This window comes from Prosopis cineraria, unplaced genomic scaffold (genome assembly GCF_029017545.1).
Source record: "Prosopis cineraria cultivar Desert tree isolate PC_DT_omini unplaced genomic scaffold, ASM2901754v1 PC14, whole genome shotgun sequence".
Classification (NCBI taxonomy): domain Eukaryota; kingdom Viridiplantae; phylum Streptophyta; class Magnoliopsida; order Fabales; family Fabaceae; genus Prosopis; species Prosopis cineraria.
The window spans coordinates 12130669-12148345 of NW_026555345.1; the positions used below are offsets into that span (position 1 = coordinate 12130669).

At 33.5% G+C, this 17677-nt stretch overlaps 1 protein-coding gene across 2 annotated transcripts; it reads left to right on the forward strand.

The window, feature by feature from the left end:
• The first annotated feature begins 242 nt into the window (after positions 1-242).
• On the forward strand, positions 243-11661 carry LOC129292733 (rab escort protein 1). Of its 2 annotated transcripts, none has more exons than XM_054930358.1 (10): positions 243-698; positions 810-1678; positions 1912-2034; positions 2127-2226; positions 8188-8226; positions 8340-8586; positions 8718-8793; positions 9999-10191; positions 10869-10952; positions 11101-11661. In XM_054930358.1, the coding sequence occupies exons 2-10, from the start codon at positions 927-929 to the stop codon at positions 11194-11196; spliced, it is 1710 nt and encodes a 569-aa protein (XP_054786333.1). In that variant the 5' UTR covers positions 243-698; positions 810-926; the 3' UTR covers positions 11197-11661. The 2 variants fall into 2 exon arrangements, with proteins under 2 accessions (XP_054786333.1, XP_054786332.1); XM_054930357.1 differs by having other exon boundaries at positions 815-1678.
• The last annotated feature ends 6016 nt before the right edge of the window (positions 11662-17677 follow it).

A 17677-nucleotide genomic window follows, 5' to 3' on the forward strand; every position in this document is an offset into this window, starting at 1 on the left:
AACTCGCTCATTAGAGAGAAAAGAAGGGTGGGCTATAGTTACAAGGTAGCTTGTGTTTATTGCCAACGGGCAGAATGGATTACCCCACAGCTACCCGTCGCAGAATGTTTAGACGTTTACAATTAAAAACAAATATACATACATACATATATATATATATATATATAGGCATGCAATTAAAAACATCCATATGGTTTTAGTCTTAGATTTTTACGGTATGTTTGATTAGAGGAACGGAAGGAGGAATTCCCCCAATTTCGGGGAAGTTTTGGAGGCCCCTCCAACTAAACCGGGCGTTAGAGTTTTATTCCCAAACCAAAAATTTTAAGAAGTCGAAAACCCTCGGTCCCCGATCCCCTCGCTTCTTCAGTCTTCAATTCTTCATCGTCCAACCTGTTGCCCTGCCCCTGTTCGCTACTTGGCTCGCTGGCGCTACCTCGCTCTCATCTCAGTTTCAGTCTCTCTGTTCGCTCGCTGTCGCTGCCTCGCTGGCCGCTGGCAGCTGGCGCTACCTCGCTCTGTCTCTCATCTCAGTCTCGGTCTCTCTTCGTACGGCTCTCGCTCGGTCAGACCCAGTGCCACAGCAGAGCAGCACAGAGTCACAGACCCAGTCCCTCTCGATCTCGTCTCTCGACTCCCCTAGCGTGGCCCTTGTCTCTCCTTCATCCTGCTAGTGCGTTTCTGCTTGCCAAGACCAGGTAAGTTAACTATTAACTTTGCAGTGATGACTTCAAATCCTTTCTCTGCTTCGTTGCCCGACGAACTACGTGGGATTAAGCTCTCTTCTCTTTTTACTTTTTCGTCCCAAGGGCAGCGAGCAAATTACTACAACCAAGGGACACATAAAGTGGCGCTTTCTTCTTTGATGTGTGCTATATCGTTGTGTTCTATTCCCTAAGGATTTGATTGACAGCACCATCGACCCAATGGGTGAAGTCGAACCCTTTTCATATCCTCCGATTGACCCGACGAACTTCGATCTTATTATAGTGGGCACTGGCCTATCAGAATCTGTTATTGCCGCTGCAGCTGCAGCTGTTGGGAAGACTGTTCTCCATCTTGATCCCAATTCCTTCTACGGCAGCTACTTCGCTACCCTGTCCCTAGATGAGTTCACTTCTTACCTCAATTCCCATTCTGTACCTCGATCAACCACTGCCACCGATAATTTGGGCAATCAACAGGACGATAGCAATCACGTTGTCATAGAGCTCATTCAGCAATCCTTGTTCTCTGATGTGGAAGTTGTGTCTTGTGCTTCCGAGAAAGAAAGCTTACTACGAGAAAATTCCAGAAAATTTAATCTGGATTTGGGAGGACCTAGAACTCTATTTTGTGCTGACAAATCTGTTGATCTATTGTTGAAGTCTGGTGCTAGCCAGTATATAGAATTTAAGGGCATTGATGCAAGCTTTCTGTACGAAGCAAATAGGAAGTTGGTGAATGTGCCAGATTCTCGGGCTGCGATTTTTAAGGACCGGAGTCTTACGCTGATAGAGAAGAACCGGTTAATGAGCTTCTTTAAACTCATTCAGCGGCACTTGGCTGGTTCTTCGGATAGTTACAATGATAGTGATGCAGATTCAAGGGTTGATGGTTACAACATTTCAAAGGAAGATCAGGAGAGCCGATTTGTATGTTTCATGGAGAAAATGCGGTTGCCATCAAAGATAAAATCGTACAGAACCTATCTCCCTATTCTATCTGTTATTTGTTAGTGAGAATTGCTTTCTATTTTTTACATTAAATTAGCTTTTCACTAGAATATGAAAAAAAAAAAAAACTTTTCACTACAATATACTCTTTCATCTTTTGTAGGCATTTTTTTACTGGAACACTGTCAAGCCTATCTTTATAGTGCACGTTCTATGTTCTTGCTCTAGTTACTAAATGCCTCTTAATCCCCTGCAGGATTCTTATGTATGCTATAGCCATGGTAGATTATGATCAAGAGAATAATGAGCTTTGTGATGATTTACTCAAGACAAAAGAAGGAATAGAACGCTTAGCTTTGTATAGTTCATCTGTTGGAAGGTAACTACTTGGTGCCCCCCTCCCCATATACTGCATCCGCTTTAGTTATTCGAGCCAAATAATTTAAGTGTAAGATACTGATGTTGTCTTAGGATTCCCAATGCTCCTGGTGCTTTGATTTATCCTATCTATGGTGAAGGAGAACTACCACAAGCCTTTTGTCGTCGCGCAGCTGTCAAAGGTTGCATATATGTAAGTTCCAATGTATTTATGCTTTTAGTGAAATGGTATTGTGCATTGCGAATTACCACTTTTACATACACTTAAAAATCTAAGACCTTGCAAAAGTGCACATCATTACCATCGTTTAGAACATTTTTTTTTTTATACATTGAATATGTGCTTTGGCTGACTCTTAACTTTTTCTTTCTTCCATTTTTACCACATTGTTAAATAGAGTGCCCTTTTGCGCCAGGTTTACCATACACTCGCTTGAAGCAAAGCTGACCAAGTTTCTTGGTTGTTATGTATTACAGGCTAGGGAGGCGAAGAGAGAGAAAAGATGAGGGAGAGATGGGGAGAAAAGAAGGGGGATATAGAAAAAGAAGAAGGGAGAGATGGAAACACATAGGGAGAGAGAACTCAAACGACACTTCTTTATTCAATTCATAACCGAAGTCTAATGAAAGCAAAGAAAACCTAGCTCTATTTATACAGCTCTAATTTGAACTCTATTATTATTAATTATTGAATTAGAGGAGAGAAAGTGATTAGAAAATGTAGTCAGTGTGTTTTTACTGATCTACCAGTTTTCATATATATAAGGAATATACAAGACAGAGCAATAAATACTTACACCTAACAACTACTCTGGTTAACTCTAATAAATACAAAGAATAAATTCTAATTCTCAACACTCCTCCTCAAGCTAGTGTGTATAAATCATATGCACCAAGCTTGTTACAAATGTACTTTATTCGAGGTCCTCAAAGAGTTTTGGTTAATATGTCTGCTGGTTGATCATTGGAGCTAACATACTTTGTAGCAAGACATCTCGATTGAATCTTTTCTTGCACAAAATGACAATCTATCTTAATGTGTTTAGTTCTCTCATGAAACACTGAATTTGAGGTTATATGCATTGTAGCCTGATTGTCACAGATCGAGTCTATTCTATTGATATTCCCATATTTTAATTCCTGAAGAAGCTGTTTTAACTAGATAAGTTCACATGTAGTTAAGGCCATGGCACGATATTTAGCTTCAGCACTAGACCTAGAGACAACATTTTGTTTCTTACTCTTCCAGGAAATTAGATTTCCACCAATAAACACAGAATACCCTGAAGTAGAGCGTCGATCAATCAAGCATCCAACCCAGTCCGCACACTATACCCAATAATTTGAGTATGATCTTAGGAATCATCCTTATCACTAAAGCCATAGCCAATTATTTGAGAATTCCCTTTGTCTTCATATAAGAGTCCTTGACTTGGGGATCCCTTGATGTACCTAAGAATCCGAACTGTAGCTTTCTAGTGGCTATCACATGGAGATTTGAAGCACTGACTTACCACACTTACAGGGGAAGAGATATCAGGATGAGTGAGAGTGAGGTAATTGAGTTTTCCAACCAGTCTTCAATATCTTTTTGGGTTTGCAAGAGGCTCCCCTTGTCCTGCTAGGAGTTTGACATTTGGATCCATAGGAGTGTCAACCAGTTGACAATCCAGCATCCCTGTCTCTTTCAGAATATCAAGAGCGTATTTTCGTTGTGATATAGCAACTCCAGCGGCCAATTGAGTGAAATGCTATAAATAAAAAAAGAATTTTCCCAAATGCTACACTTTTGAAATTATTTATTAGGATGCTATAACATGAAAAATTGGCTTTTGACAAGCCGAGTACACTGACATGAAAAATGGCCCATGTAAAATTGAGTTTTTAATTTATTTTTTTAATATTTGTTAAAGGCTATTTTGTGAGATACCTATATCCAGCCTACAAACCATTCCTAAATCTTCCATAATTGTTCTCTCCCTTTTTTTGGAACCAGTTTTGGTCACCCCAACATCCAAAATTTTTTATTTTTAATATTATATTTATGAAGATAAAAAATTTATAGAATTTTTTTAAAAAATTAATGTTAAATCTACACTGTCCAAAGTATATATAAATAATTTATAAAAAAATTTAAGAAATTTTAATATTTAATTGGACTATCTAGATTAAATTTGTATTGTCTAAATTAATGATAAAATAGATTTGTTAAATTTTTTATAGTTTTTATTTTAATAAGAAAATAGGACTTTTAAATTTGAATGGTCCAATTCTCATCAAGCACTAAAACTAGTTTTTGTTTTCCCTTATTCTAACCCCAAACATGTATTTATATAAATTATGTATATGATTATGATTATAACATATAAATACTTATATAATTAGTAATTAAATTATATATAAAATATAGTTTTGATGACAAAATTAAAATAATTAAATGATATTAGTAAAAAATTATTATCGAAATTAATTTTTTTAGTAAAAAAAAATTTAGGTGAGTTGGGTTTTGAGAACTCACCAAGATTAGGATATGTTTTTAAATTTAAAAAGCGCTTACAGAAATTATCCATCACCAAGGTCCTCATGTTGGTAGTGGAATTTAAGTCTATGGTCTCATGAGTTATCTACCAAATATTCACTAATTGGACTAATCTCTGTTAGTTATGGCCGATTTTTGTAAGCGTTTTTTGAATTTAAAGACATGTCCTAATTTTGGTGAGTTCTCGAAATCCAACTCACCTAAATTTCTATTAAAAAAATTAATTTCGGTAATAATTTTTTACTTATATCATTTAATTATTTTGATTTTGTTATCAAAATTATATTTTATATATAATTTAATTACTAATTATATAAGTATTTATATATTATACTCATAATCATAATCATAATCATGTAAATAATTTATATATATACATGTTTGGCCTAGGATAAGGGGGAAACAAGAATTGGTTTTAGTGCTTGTTGAGATCTGGACTATCCAAATTTAAAAGTCTTATTTTCTTATTAAAATAAAAATTATAAAAATTTTAACAAAGATATTTTATCATTAATTTAGACAATACAAATTTAATTTAGATAGTCCAATTAAATATTAAAATTTCTTAGAATTTTTATAAATTAATTATCTATATATACTTTTGACAATGTAGATTTAACATTAATTTTTTATCTTCATAAATATTCCCTCCGTTCAAAAATATAAGACATTTTTTATCAAATTTCACCCTTCAATAAAGTAATTACCTACTTTCAAACTAAACCTATTTTTCGATACTTATCCCTATTAAATACTCTACAATAAATATAAAGTTATTATCAATAGGACACTTAAAAAAAATAATGATTACATCTCGAAAGATTAAAAATGTTTTACATTTTTGAACATCTAACTCTTCAAAAAATGCCTTATATTTTTAAATGGAGGGAATATAATATTAAAAATAAAATTTTTTGGAAGTAAGGGTAATCGAAATTGGTTCTGAAAAGGGGGAGAGAGCAATCATGGAAGATTTGGGGAAGGTTTGTAGGGTAAGTTTAGATATGTCACAAAACAAACTAACAAATATTTAAAAAATAAATTAAAAACTCGGTTTCACATGGGTTATTTTTCATGTTAGTGTACTCAGTTTGTCAGAAGCTAATTTTTCATATTACAGTATCCTAGTAAATAATTTCAAAAGTGTAGCATCTGAAAAAATTCTTTTTTTTTATTTATAGCATTTTGCTCAATTTGCCCAACTCTAGCTGATGACTGAGCTACCTCAATGCCCAAAAAATGCTTGAGCTTACCCAAATCCTTCGTTTAAAAGGATTTCATTAAGTGATTTTTGAGTTTAGAGATCCCATCCTGATCATTACATGTAATAACAATGTCATCCACATAAACAACTAAATAAATGCATTGCCCAAATGGTGAGTGATGGTAGAACACAGAGTGATCTACAGCACTATGGATCATTCCATACGCTTGAAGAACGATGCTGAACCTACCATACCAAGCTCGAGGAGATTGTTTTAGTCCATAAAGGGATTTACATAGTCTACAGACTTTCCTAGACTCCCCTTGAGCAATAAAACCAGGAGGTTGCTCCATATTCGCCTCTTCCTCTAAGTCACCATGAAGAAAAGCATTTTTTATATCAAGTTGATAAAGAGTCCAATGATTGATAGCTGCAATGGCCAAGAGTAAGCAAATGGATGAAATTTTGGCAATTGGCGAAAAAGTGTCATCATAGTTGAGGCCAAAGACCTGGGTATAGCCCTTGGCAACTAATCGGGCTTTCAATTGATCAATAAAACCATTAGGAGCAAACTTGATGGTAAACACCGATCAACAACCAACCAATGACTTTCTTGGAGGTAAAGCGACTAGATCCCAAGTATGATTAGTATGGAGAGCAGCCATTTCATCAAGTATTGCCTGTCGACACCTAGGATGGGCAAGTGCCTCACATTCCTAGGAATGGTAACAGAATCCAAAGAAGACACAAAAGTAGTACATGATAGAAATAACTGGTGATAGCTTAAAAAATTATAAATAGGATGGGAATTATGAGTAAAACGAGTACCCTTACAAAGGGCAAAAGGGGCATCATCAAAAGGATGCTAGATCTGAGCAGGAGCAGATATTGGAGTAGGGGGCGAGTCTATGGGAACATCACTAGGGTTTGCCAAGGAGGAAGGATGAGAGCAACGGTGGTATGTTTGACTAATGGGTGGTTTATTAATAGTGGGTGGATCAAGGTAAGGAAGAGGAAGGACCTCAGATACAGATTGTTCAGACTCGGAGGAGAGAAAATAAGGAGAGGGCCTCAGCAAGCATGACGAAACAGACGACGGTGAGAAATGACGTCAGAGGCGCTGGGAAGATGAAGTTGTAGAGAGAAACGGAGGCAGCACGTGGGAGCACATGCGGTGGTGAATGGCAACAGAACTCTGGGGCCTGATCGGTCGGCGGCCTTTGGATATGCAATGAACGGAAGTCAAACAGTGATGGGTCAGTCAACAGAGACGCATTGATGAACAGTGACGCACAGTGAAAAAAATTCTAAAAAGGAAAAAAAGAGATGGGCTGGAATGAAGTACAATCCTAGGAATTTAGAACCGCAGCTTTGATAACATATTGAATTAAAGGAGAGAAAGTGATTAGAAAATGTAGTCAATGTGTTTTTACTGATCTACCGGTTTTCATATATATATATATATATATAGGGAATATACAAGACAGAGCAATAAATACTTACACCTAACAATTACTGTGGATAACTCTAATAAATACAAAGAATAAAACAAAGAATAAATTCTAATTCTCAACATTAATAAAAGAAATTTCAAGCAAGTATCAATATTTAAGCAAAAGCTAACCCTAATAATCCAAAGAATTGCTCCCTCTATCCCTATATATATATGGTGTTTTCTAGAAGCTTATTTTGTCTCTAAATATAAGAGGTGTCATGATATTTTTGTGTAATTAGACAATTTTGCCCTTGTCTTGAAAAAAGAGAAGATATACTAACTGTATGTTTTACCCACCACCACCATGATATTAATTGACATTATTAGGGGCAAAATTGAAAAATTACTGTAATTTAATGGGATTTCAACTGAATAACAAACTTTTATTGGTATGCATGATTTGATTAAAAACACTTTATATGTAGGGATGGAGTTAGTACATTTATTCAAATGAGATCCTAATCTGGATTAAAGCTAAGACATAATTCTAATAAAACAAAAATCCTAAATCTTTAACATAAAATAGGTCTAATTATTCACCCCATCATTGTAAAATGTGTCATCTGTGGCAATCATTTCCAGGATACACACTCTCTCTCTCTAGAATTCAGAAGTTTATAATTTTGACGTAAAGGGTCAGTTGAATTATTTTTAGATGGGTATAAATTTTTCGTCCATTTAATTTACCAGAGCAATTGTCTGTGTTCTGACTATTGTCGTTGTGGTAGTAGATCTTTCAATTTTGGATGAGACTTGGATATCATAGACGTGGTTTTAATTCCTGAACTTTTCTCAATGGTGATTGAATTTTGAAACTGAAGGTTATTGACTATTCCTTTTCCATAGATGTGGAAAATTTGTTGTGAATATTGTTTTATTGAACATGTGTGCTTATTTAACTTCAACTCATTTACAGGTTCTCAGAATGCCAGTTATTGCTCTTCTTGTGGATAAGGTATTTTTTTAATCTTTGTTTTGTTACAAAAAACTTATTTCCAAGAAGATATGAAGTTACTATTCTTGAGGCATGAAGCAATTTTGTCTGTCATTGCTCAAACTGATGTTTAGGCTACTGGGCTTTATAAAGGCATTAAAGTAGCCTCAGGTCAGGATTTATATAGCGATCAGCTAATCCTGGATCCATCTTTCACCGTTCCGTCACTATTGCCTTCATCTCCAACAGATTACTCCATAGAAAGGATTCATATTTTAAGTCAGAGAGAAGTTAAAAAGATGGTAGCCAGAGGCATATGTATTACAGGGAGTTCCATAAAGACAGATGTGACTAATTGCTTGGTGGTGTATCCTCCTAGATGTAAGAAATGTATTACCTGCATTTTTTTTTTTTGGATAGACGTGTATTGCCTGCATTTTGTTGAAAGGAAAAAGAAGTTAAAGACATATTATGAAAGAAAAGGAAATTAACCTTCTCTTTTCTTCGTTTAGCTTTGTATCCTGAACAACATACATCAGTCCGAGCTCTTCAGATAGGATCAAACCTTGCTGTTTGTCCTTCGGGCACGTAAGTTCACACATTGAGTGTTGACATGCTATTTTATTTTGCATTAGAATGCCTTTCTTTTCCTTCTAACTATTTTGATTTTCTCATATGATTGTCAAATAGTCTGAGCTGTGATCTATCACAAAGTATTTTATAGTTTCTATTGTTGATCAAACAAATAAATACCCATTTATAGTACATTTGTTGCACATATTTTTGCCAGCATATCTGAAAGTCGAGTCTAAATTTTTGTAGTCTTGGGCCACTTGATTTCAAAGGTGCGCCTTCTTTTTGTTTCAGGAATGATTTTTTTGTTTTTTTAATCATGAATGGCAATACTAATCATATTTTCTTCTGGTTCAAGGACTTGTCTTTACATATGTTAGGAGATAGAATTATGTATGTGGCTTCTCTTTGGTGTTCGGAATGTTGATTTTTTTTGAGGGATTGACAAGTTCTGAAATGCATAGAGCTTAGACAGCTCTTTTACACATTTGAATCTTCTATGGCTTTGTTGCTGTGACAAGTTTTCAGATTGTCTTCTCATTTCTAATTTAGATACTTTCCTATCTCTCTTGAAAACTTTCTTCGTCAGAGAGATTAAAAAAAAAAAAAAAAACACATTTTCTTTTGGTGATACTTTCATGGTTATCTGCTTTGCTTGGCATACAGAAAACCAGAGGCTTTGTTTTGTTGAAGGTGTCTAGAATGAAATAACTAAATGAAACGCACAAGTAGGAATTTCTGGCGATTTATTTACTCTACCTCCTCGTCAGCATAGTTTATTCCATTCACCCCTTGATTTTAGTGGCTGCCAAAATTGCTCGCCTCTATCATTAGATAATGTTTCTCTTGTTGCTCATCAGATAATGATGGAAGAAAAGATGAAATATAAAAGCAGACTGCGGGCTGTTATTCAATTCATTTATGGATTACTCAAAATAATAAATAATAGTCTAATTAGTTCGTTATGATTCAAAAAAGCTTCTGTTGTCTTTGGATTCAAATTTGCAGATTTTTAGTTGTGTCATAATATCATTTTTTTTTTACATACGAATATCATGTACTTTATCTTAGACTTTAGTATAGTTTGAATGGCTTCTAATACCTTGTGAGTTCCAGTCATGTTACCGTATTCATTTTTCACGCCCAGTAATCACATATATTCTTTACTCTTTAAATAATTTCTGAACTTGATTTGACTTGGTCTGCTTGCTCTTATTTAGTTTTGTACTATACTTCTGCGCGGTTTGTAAAGATGCTGATGAAGGAAAGAAGTTACTACAAGCTGCCATGAATTCTCTTCTCGTGATGCCTGTATCTGGAAACGCTGATAGTATTTCAAGTGATCAAACTGAGAGTGCAGATATAAAGCCCATTGTGCTTTGGAGTGCATTTTATATGCAGAAAATAACAGAGGTTTGCTTATAGATTTTCCACTCTCATATGATGCTTAATTTTACCTGCATGTTTTAAGGGAACTTCTTCCTTGCTTTATCTTTTATGCTGCATCTACTGTATTGCAATATCTTTGGAGGTTAGCAAAATTTATTGACTAATTCGCCCTCCCCTCCAAAATATCTCCTCTCCCCTCATTTTGCTCCCCTCCAATTTGGGTTTTTTTTTTTCCCCGGAGGGAAGCAAAATTCCTTGACTAATTTGCCTTCAGTAATATAGTGATATTCCATAAATGCCCTTACATAAAAAAAAATTGCTTTTTTCAATCGACCTTTGGACCTCTAATTCCTCACCTCCAGACCTTTCAATTGTGGTTGTTTCACCATCAACCCTTCTCCTAGTTTCCCTTCGTCATCCGTCTTCCGTCATCCCTTATCCTTTTCTTACTCAACTTGCAGCATTCATGTTTGCACTTCGGTCCGATTCTCATCAGTCACCTAGCCACGTTTTGCTGCTTCTCACCCTTTCTCTTGAACCAAACACAACCTTAACCAAAAATGCCTATAAGGATCAGTACGTCTTTTTTATAGAACACGCTATTGACAGTACTTTGAGATTGGTTCCATGACACAATTTAACGTGATTCCAAAATTTGCTGGCATGATTTTCTACTCACTATAAAATTATTTTCATTTTAGGGTAAGTTTTTTGATCGTATCAGTTCCACTCCTACACCAGATGGGAATCTAAACTACAATGACCTGTTAGATGCAACTGAGAAGGTACTAAGGTTTCGGCTTAAATTGTTTTCCTCATTGTTATGTCAAGAAATGAGCATGGAAATATTCATGTTCTGGCATTAACTTTGATTGGTGCATCATTTTCATTTGTTGTGGATGACGCTTACCAATTTGATGGTGGTACTTTCAGCTGTTTCGTCAATTGTATCCCCATGAAGAATACTTTCCAGAGACCAAATCATCTGAAGAATCCATAGACGATAACGGGATTACTATGGAGAGCTAACAAGTGAGTGCAGCAAATAAATAAATGCTCCCTGATCTGTGAGAAAGAAAGCTGTAATGATATATGCGCATGTCCTGGAGATTTGGGAAGATGGGAAATCGAAGTTACTGATTACGGCGAGAATTGTAGCGCACATATTGTGAAGGAAAAAAGTCGTCTTACTAAAAATTCGAGTGAGGGATGTTCATGCTTGTCCCATCTTGATTGGCAAGGTTTCATCCCGGCAAAACAAAAAACCGACGGGATAAAAATTATGTTCAGGACGGGACACGGTATCATCAACGAATTGTCCCACCCTGCCAGAATTTTTTTTTATTAATATTTAATACTTTATTTATTCATTTAAAGTTGGAGTATATTTTTATAAATTTTTTTGGTTTATGTTCTTTTCATGTAACCATGTACTTGCTAAAGTTATATATATAACTCAATGATTATGTTATAATATTTGTAGTTTGGAAGTCATGTGATTGTTGTATGCTTGACTTTTAAGTTTTGGTGGTTGTAATTGCGTTCATTCACTTTTAAGTTGTAGTTACAGTAATTCAATAATTGAATTTATGAACTAGTGTTGGCTTTATTTTGGATTTAGCAAATTATGTAATTTAATATTGTTTTGCTTGCTTTATTGGGATGTTTGGTCATGTCCTGAATCTGAGCAGGACATAGGGGGGAAAAAAATTAGTCCTGTTCATTTTTAGAGACGGGGTGTAGGATAGGGTTGTTTTGGTTCAATCCTGAACTCCTAACTTAAGTTGATCTAACAAAGTAGTGATTTGTTGAAGCTGTACATTCACTTTTCATGATGTATGCTGGACTCAGCTTCTAATTTAAGAGGATGTGGGAATTTCAAGGCTATGGAGCTGAAGGATCGCTCACTTGTCTTGATTCCCAATAGCACAATCTGCAATTTGCATTTTGACATATTGATGTTTGCTAGAATATGTGTGGGCCTGAGGTTATAACGTGCCTGAATCTGTTGCAACAGTGCTGAAGTACACAGGCTTTTGAAGAACACTTTCATTGTTGCTATTGTCTTGAACTGAAAGTAAATGTGTTCACTGACATCTTTGTAGGCATTAAAGTTTTATTTTTACTTTTAGTGATAATTCATGAATTAGGGTTTTGAACTCGCTTCCCTATGCAATTGTTGTATAGATGGTGCTTGTTGAATGTTAACAAATCCTTCCTATTATCACATGAAATCATGACATCTTATGAAAAATTGGGTCAACTCATCTTGTTGAACTAATAAATCATTAGACTAGTGTTTTGACTAGTATAATAGAATGCTTTGTTAATGATTTGATTGACTATGGTTTTTTTGTTGATAATAAATGATTTGATCAGTTTAATGACTTGTCTAATTTTTAATATTACGCCTTTTTTATATTAAAGCTGGTTGTCAAAAGGGAGGAGGGAGTTGTGTCTTGTTGCACGTGAAAAGGATGAAAAGGTAATGTAATTCCTTTTCTTTTTTTAATTACAAACAAAGGCAAAAGCCTATAAGGTTAAAAAAGGAACGAGATGGTAATTAATTCATGTTTTTGGAATTGAATTTTTTTTTAATATAAGACTACAAGAAACTATGTAAAGAGATAATGATTAGGTCATATTTAAAACTATAAGGGTTTTATAGTCAAGGGCTAATTGTTAAAGATTGTAATATCAAAATTATCACTCAAAATGTTGTAAACTAGTAGATTAACACATCTGTTTACTTTTTCTGTAAATATAGTCAAAAGTGATAACTTAATTTTTCATGGTAAAATTTTTGATTGTGAGTGGCTTCCGAAGTAGCTGTATGTATTCAATGAACAACATAATATCCATAAAATTTGAGTAGACGTTAACATTAGAGATCTTAGCAGTCCAGCAAATATTATGACCTTCTAAAATTCCATTAACTTAGCAGCTGTATTAGGGTAATAATCAAGATTTTTGCAAAATTTATCAGTTCAATTATCCTTGTTGCCTTTGATAATACTTTTATAAGCAACAACACCATTGAAGTTCATCACTATCGAGTTTGATGCACCCAGGATCCTGCACAATTTAAGATCATTGTCTGTAATGACTAAACATTCAAGGAACTGACCCAATTGAATTCAGGGTGGAGGTGGCGGCAATGGAAGGGAAAAGAATCAGAACTTTCTCATCTCCTTGACGAATCATCAACATTTTATTCGCTACCTTTTTTTAATAAATATTAACACCTAATTTTAATTTTGCCACAAATGTTCTCGCCACCTAGATAAGCCTTTGCCACCATTAGTTGTTAGTTTGACACCTAATGTTTCCTAATTAAAAATATGGGAAAAACATAATTATTAATCTATATAGTTTTGTTAGATTTTGTTTTTAGTCCCTATAATTTTTTTTTTCAATATTTTCAATATTTTTAGTTCTTATAAGAATTGAAAGCACTAGAAAAAAAAAATTATAGGAACTGAAAGCAAAACTCAATGAAATTTTAAGGATAAAAAATTATGTTTTTTTCAAAAATCTATTTTAAATATTTAGTTCAATTGGAAAGAGGAAGTGGCCAAGAAGGTTGGAAGAGAGAAATGAAGAGGTAATGATAATAAAATCACTTAAAAATATTATGTTTACTTGCATTTGGTGAAAGGTGACGGCAAATGAAATTAAAGGAAAGTGAATTGGTAGTTACTTCCTATGACATCCTGAAATTTAGATCTGAGTACTTATAGGTGTAAGCAAGAAGTTTTGATTATTATGTTATCTTTCCAATTTAAACAGGAACTCAAATGTGAAGAATCTAAGATGTACTCAAGATAATAGAAAGATAAAATTCAAAAAATCCTTATAGTTAAGGAATTTATAAGAAATTTACCTCTGTTCAGTTATTACATATAATTTCTTAGATTATAAATTATGGTAAGTGAAGACACAAGAAATTCTCAATAAAGTCAAGTGATGCATAAGAATACGAAATAAAATTAATGAAAAGAAAGTTAAAGCTAACAAGAACTAATTTGGTCGAGATTCTTGCCAAGTGACACCCAAAGTTATTAGGTGAATTAGGAAAAACCCTAATCATAATACATCAAAGGATTATTTTACGAAAGACAAGTACAAAATTAGAGATGTTAAATATTTGTATAGATTATTTCATGATAATTGAAATTTACCGTGTATTTATATGAGGACGAGATAAAATTGAAGATATATTTTATTTTCACTTATAACTCAAAGGAGAAATATAAACTAAGTCAAGAATTAGTGGGAAATTGATGACAAAATCATAGACCTAGAAAACAAAAGGAGACATGGGAAGTATATATAGGCCACATTTCTCTCTCTCACTTCATGTCTTCTCAGGAGTCGGCTTTGCTCCCTTCCAAAGTCTATCGTCTGCACCCAAGAATAAATCTAGACTGTCTAAATTAATTTGAATAATTCAAATTTAATCTATTTATTTTTATTTTTATTCATTAAAATAAAACATTTATAAAAATTATAAAAAAATGTATTGTAATAAATCTGCTCACCAATCTGGACAGTTTAGATTTATATTATGAAAATAAATATTTATAAAATAATTTAATAAATCTTTTCATTGCCAGTTTGGAGAGTATTGATTTAATTGGACGGTCTAATTTAATATTATAATTTTTTAAAATTTTTATAAATTGACCTATTTTGGTTATATAAATCTAGACTGTCCAAATTAGTGAGCAGATTTATTACAATATATTTTTTATAATTTTTATTAATGTTCTATTGTAACAAATAAAAAATAAAAATAAAATTAAATCTGGACAGTTTAAATTTATTTTTAGGTATAGAGGAGCCGCGGAGGAGCCACTTTGCAGAGGACCAAAGCTGACTCCGTCTTCTCATTACCACTCACGAGACAAGGTGTTAATTCAATATTATTAATTAAGCAATATTTAGTACGATACGTGTCGCCAATTTTTATTAATTTTTGACAAAGGATCATGAATTGCAAAACCTTGTTATTGTCAGCAAGAGTTATAGGTGGCAGCACAATTTGAATCAAAATCAAGATTCCACCGCTAACCTATATCTTCTTATTAATGTAGTTTTTCCATCAAGTATATTATAAAAGATTGAAAAGAATGAAAAGAATGAAAGTTCGATTATCTCTCTCCTGGATATTTAAATTGATTTGAGATAGTGGAGAAATTATAACAGGTGGCATAAGATTAGATTTGGTTTCATCATCCTACAATTACAATGGCATAAAATGGATCATGTGGTAACCAATGCAGATTGGCTTGATTCATTTTCATTTAACAAATTTTTATAACCGCCACTTCCTACTTTCTTCAAATGCCTCTTTATACATGCTTTGGCATTTTTTTTCATTGTCTTCCTCATTTTTGTCTGCTATTCAAGACTTGAAGAGAAAGGATTTGGGTCTTCAATGTTTAGGATTGAGGTAGAGTAAACCTTACCATTTTCTTCCTCTAAGTTATATCTATAGCCCAAACTTCCTTCACAAAACTTTCTCCTCTCCTTAAAAGCTATATATTCATGGTCTTAGAATTGGGACTAAACCAAGATTGAGAGAGACCATTGAAAGAGAGTTTTGTGATTTGAAGGGCCTGTCAGAAGCTTCAGAGTTAAGAAATTGCTTGAAAGAAAGCCAGGAACTCAAGGTAGTAACCTTGTCTTTCTCCCTTGTGCATATTTTCGTTCATGTGATTGACATGGTTGCTAAATTTGTTAGTTGTAACATGCTACTATGAATATGGTACCATGTTTATGTGAATGTGTGTTTAAAATCGTGAATTATGTTGTAAAGAAGAAATCATGCGCACCATGTCTTGTTAGAACATGTTTTATGTACTTGAAAATTATGTTGTTGCTTGAATAAACTATATTAGGTTGTGGAAATGGCTTGAGTCACTACTGAGATTGTTACAATCTCACTCTCCAAAATATACTAACCATGCTTTGTTCAAGCACAAGCAAAGACAAAGGCAAGGTAAAATTCATCAAGCTTGATTCTATGGAAATTGTTGTATTGAATTTTGTATGAATATTCTGACAAGTTCATGAGGTGTAAGTATGATAATATGCTCTGTATCTATGACCCCTAGAGTAGCTATATATGTATGGAAAGTTGTTTCCACATTTTGAGCAAGTCATGTATGAACATATAAGATCAAATTAATCATACCAGAGCAAGAATCTATTAAGAAGTATAGTGCTGTTTAGGTTCTAAGGGTGATCTAAACAAATCTGATGGTCATGGAACATTTTATGACCAAACAAGACATGTCAAAGTTTTATATAAATTTGGAATCATGAATTTTTTTGTTCTATACATTAAGTTATGAATTATTCAAATCAAGAACATAATTCAAGGCTAGTTTACTAGAAAAGCAGGACATGAGTTATTAATCAATGAAACGGTATAATTTAAACCACATGAAGTCAGGTTTCATAGTTTTCCATTATAGAGAACTTCCTAAGCTTTCCATGGAACCTTAGATCATGTTAATTGGATCCCTACAACTCAAGATATGAATTTTCCAAATTTGAGCATAAAATCTGGATCCAGTACATAGTCCAGCTAAGACAGTCCTAAATATTAAATAGATTATATCCATTGAGAAATATAAAGTTATTTTTAATATTTTTCTGATATAGTTAAGGTCATGAGGCTTTCAAGAAGTCTAAGATCACTTCAATTGGAGTTCTATGTCTCTAGTTATGAATGTTGAAATATAGAACACATAAATCTGGACTCAGTATGATTAAGAAAAAAACAGTTTTGAAGATTCATTATACTGTACTAATTGGGGAAGTAAAAGTTGTGTGCCATATTTTTATCTAATAGAGGACACCTAGGGCTTTATGATAAGTCCTATATCACCCAGTTTGGATAAGTATAGTCCAAGATATGAATTTACAAAGCTAAGACAAGAAATTTGAAAAGTTGGACAGGGAAAAACAATACATTTTAGCTGAATGAATAAATTGTATTAATTTGCTCAGTAAAATTCAAGTTTAGTATTTTTCCTAGGAATCATTTGTCATTAAAAGGAGATATGAATGAACTTTTATAGAATAAGTTATGAAATTTTGAAGTTAGTCCAAAATTCTAAAAATATCAAGTTAAAGCAAACCAAGATTGAGTTTGAAATTTTAAATCTTTCTTGTCCCTATGGAACCTAAGATAGCTTCTATTACCAAATTATGGTTCCTAAAATAGGATGTTTCACTTCTATTGACAACTTCATTGCTTCCCATTCTTATAATCTTGCCACTTGACATCTAGCATTATCATGCAAATTAATCCAAAAACATAGCAATATTATTTCCCTTGGTTCAATTTCAAAGAGCTAGACACTGGTGATAACTATATGGGTATTATAATGTGACGAATAAAGATTCAAATATTTGTTAAGAGATATGCTAATATTTAATGCCAACTATGCTTTGAATAAGATTGCCTTCAATAATAAAACCCCTAGAAAAAAAAAAC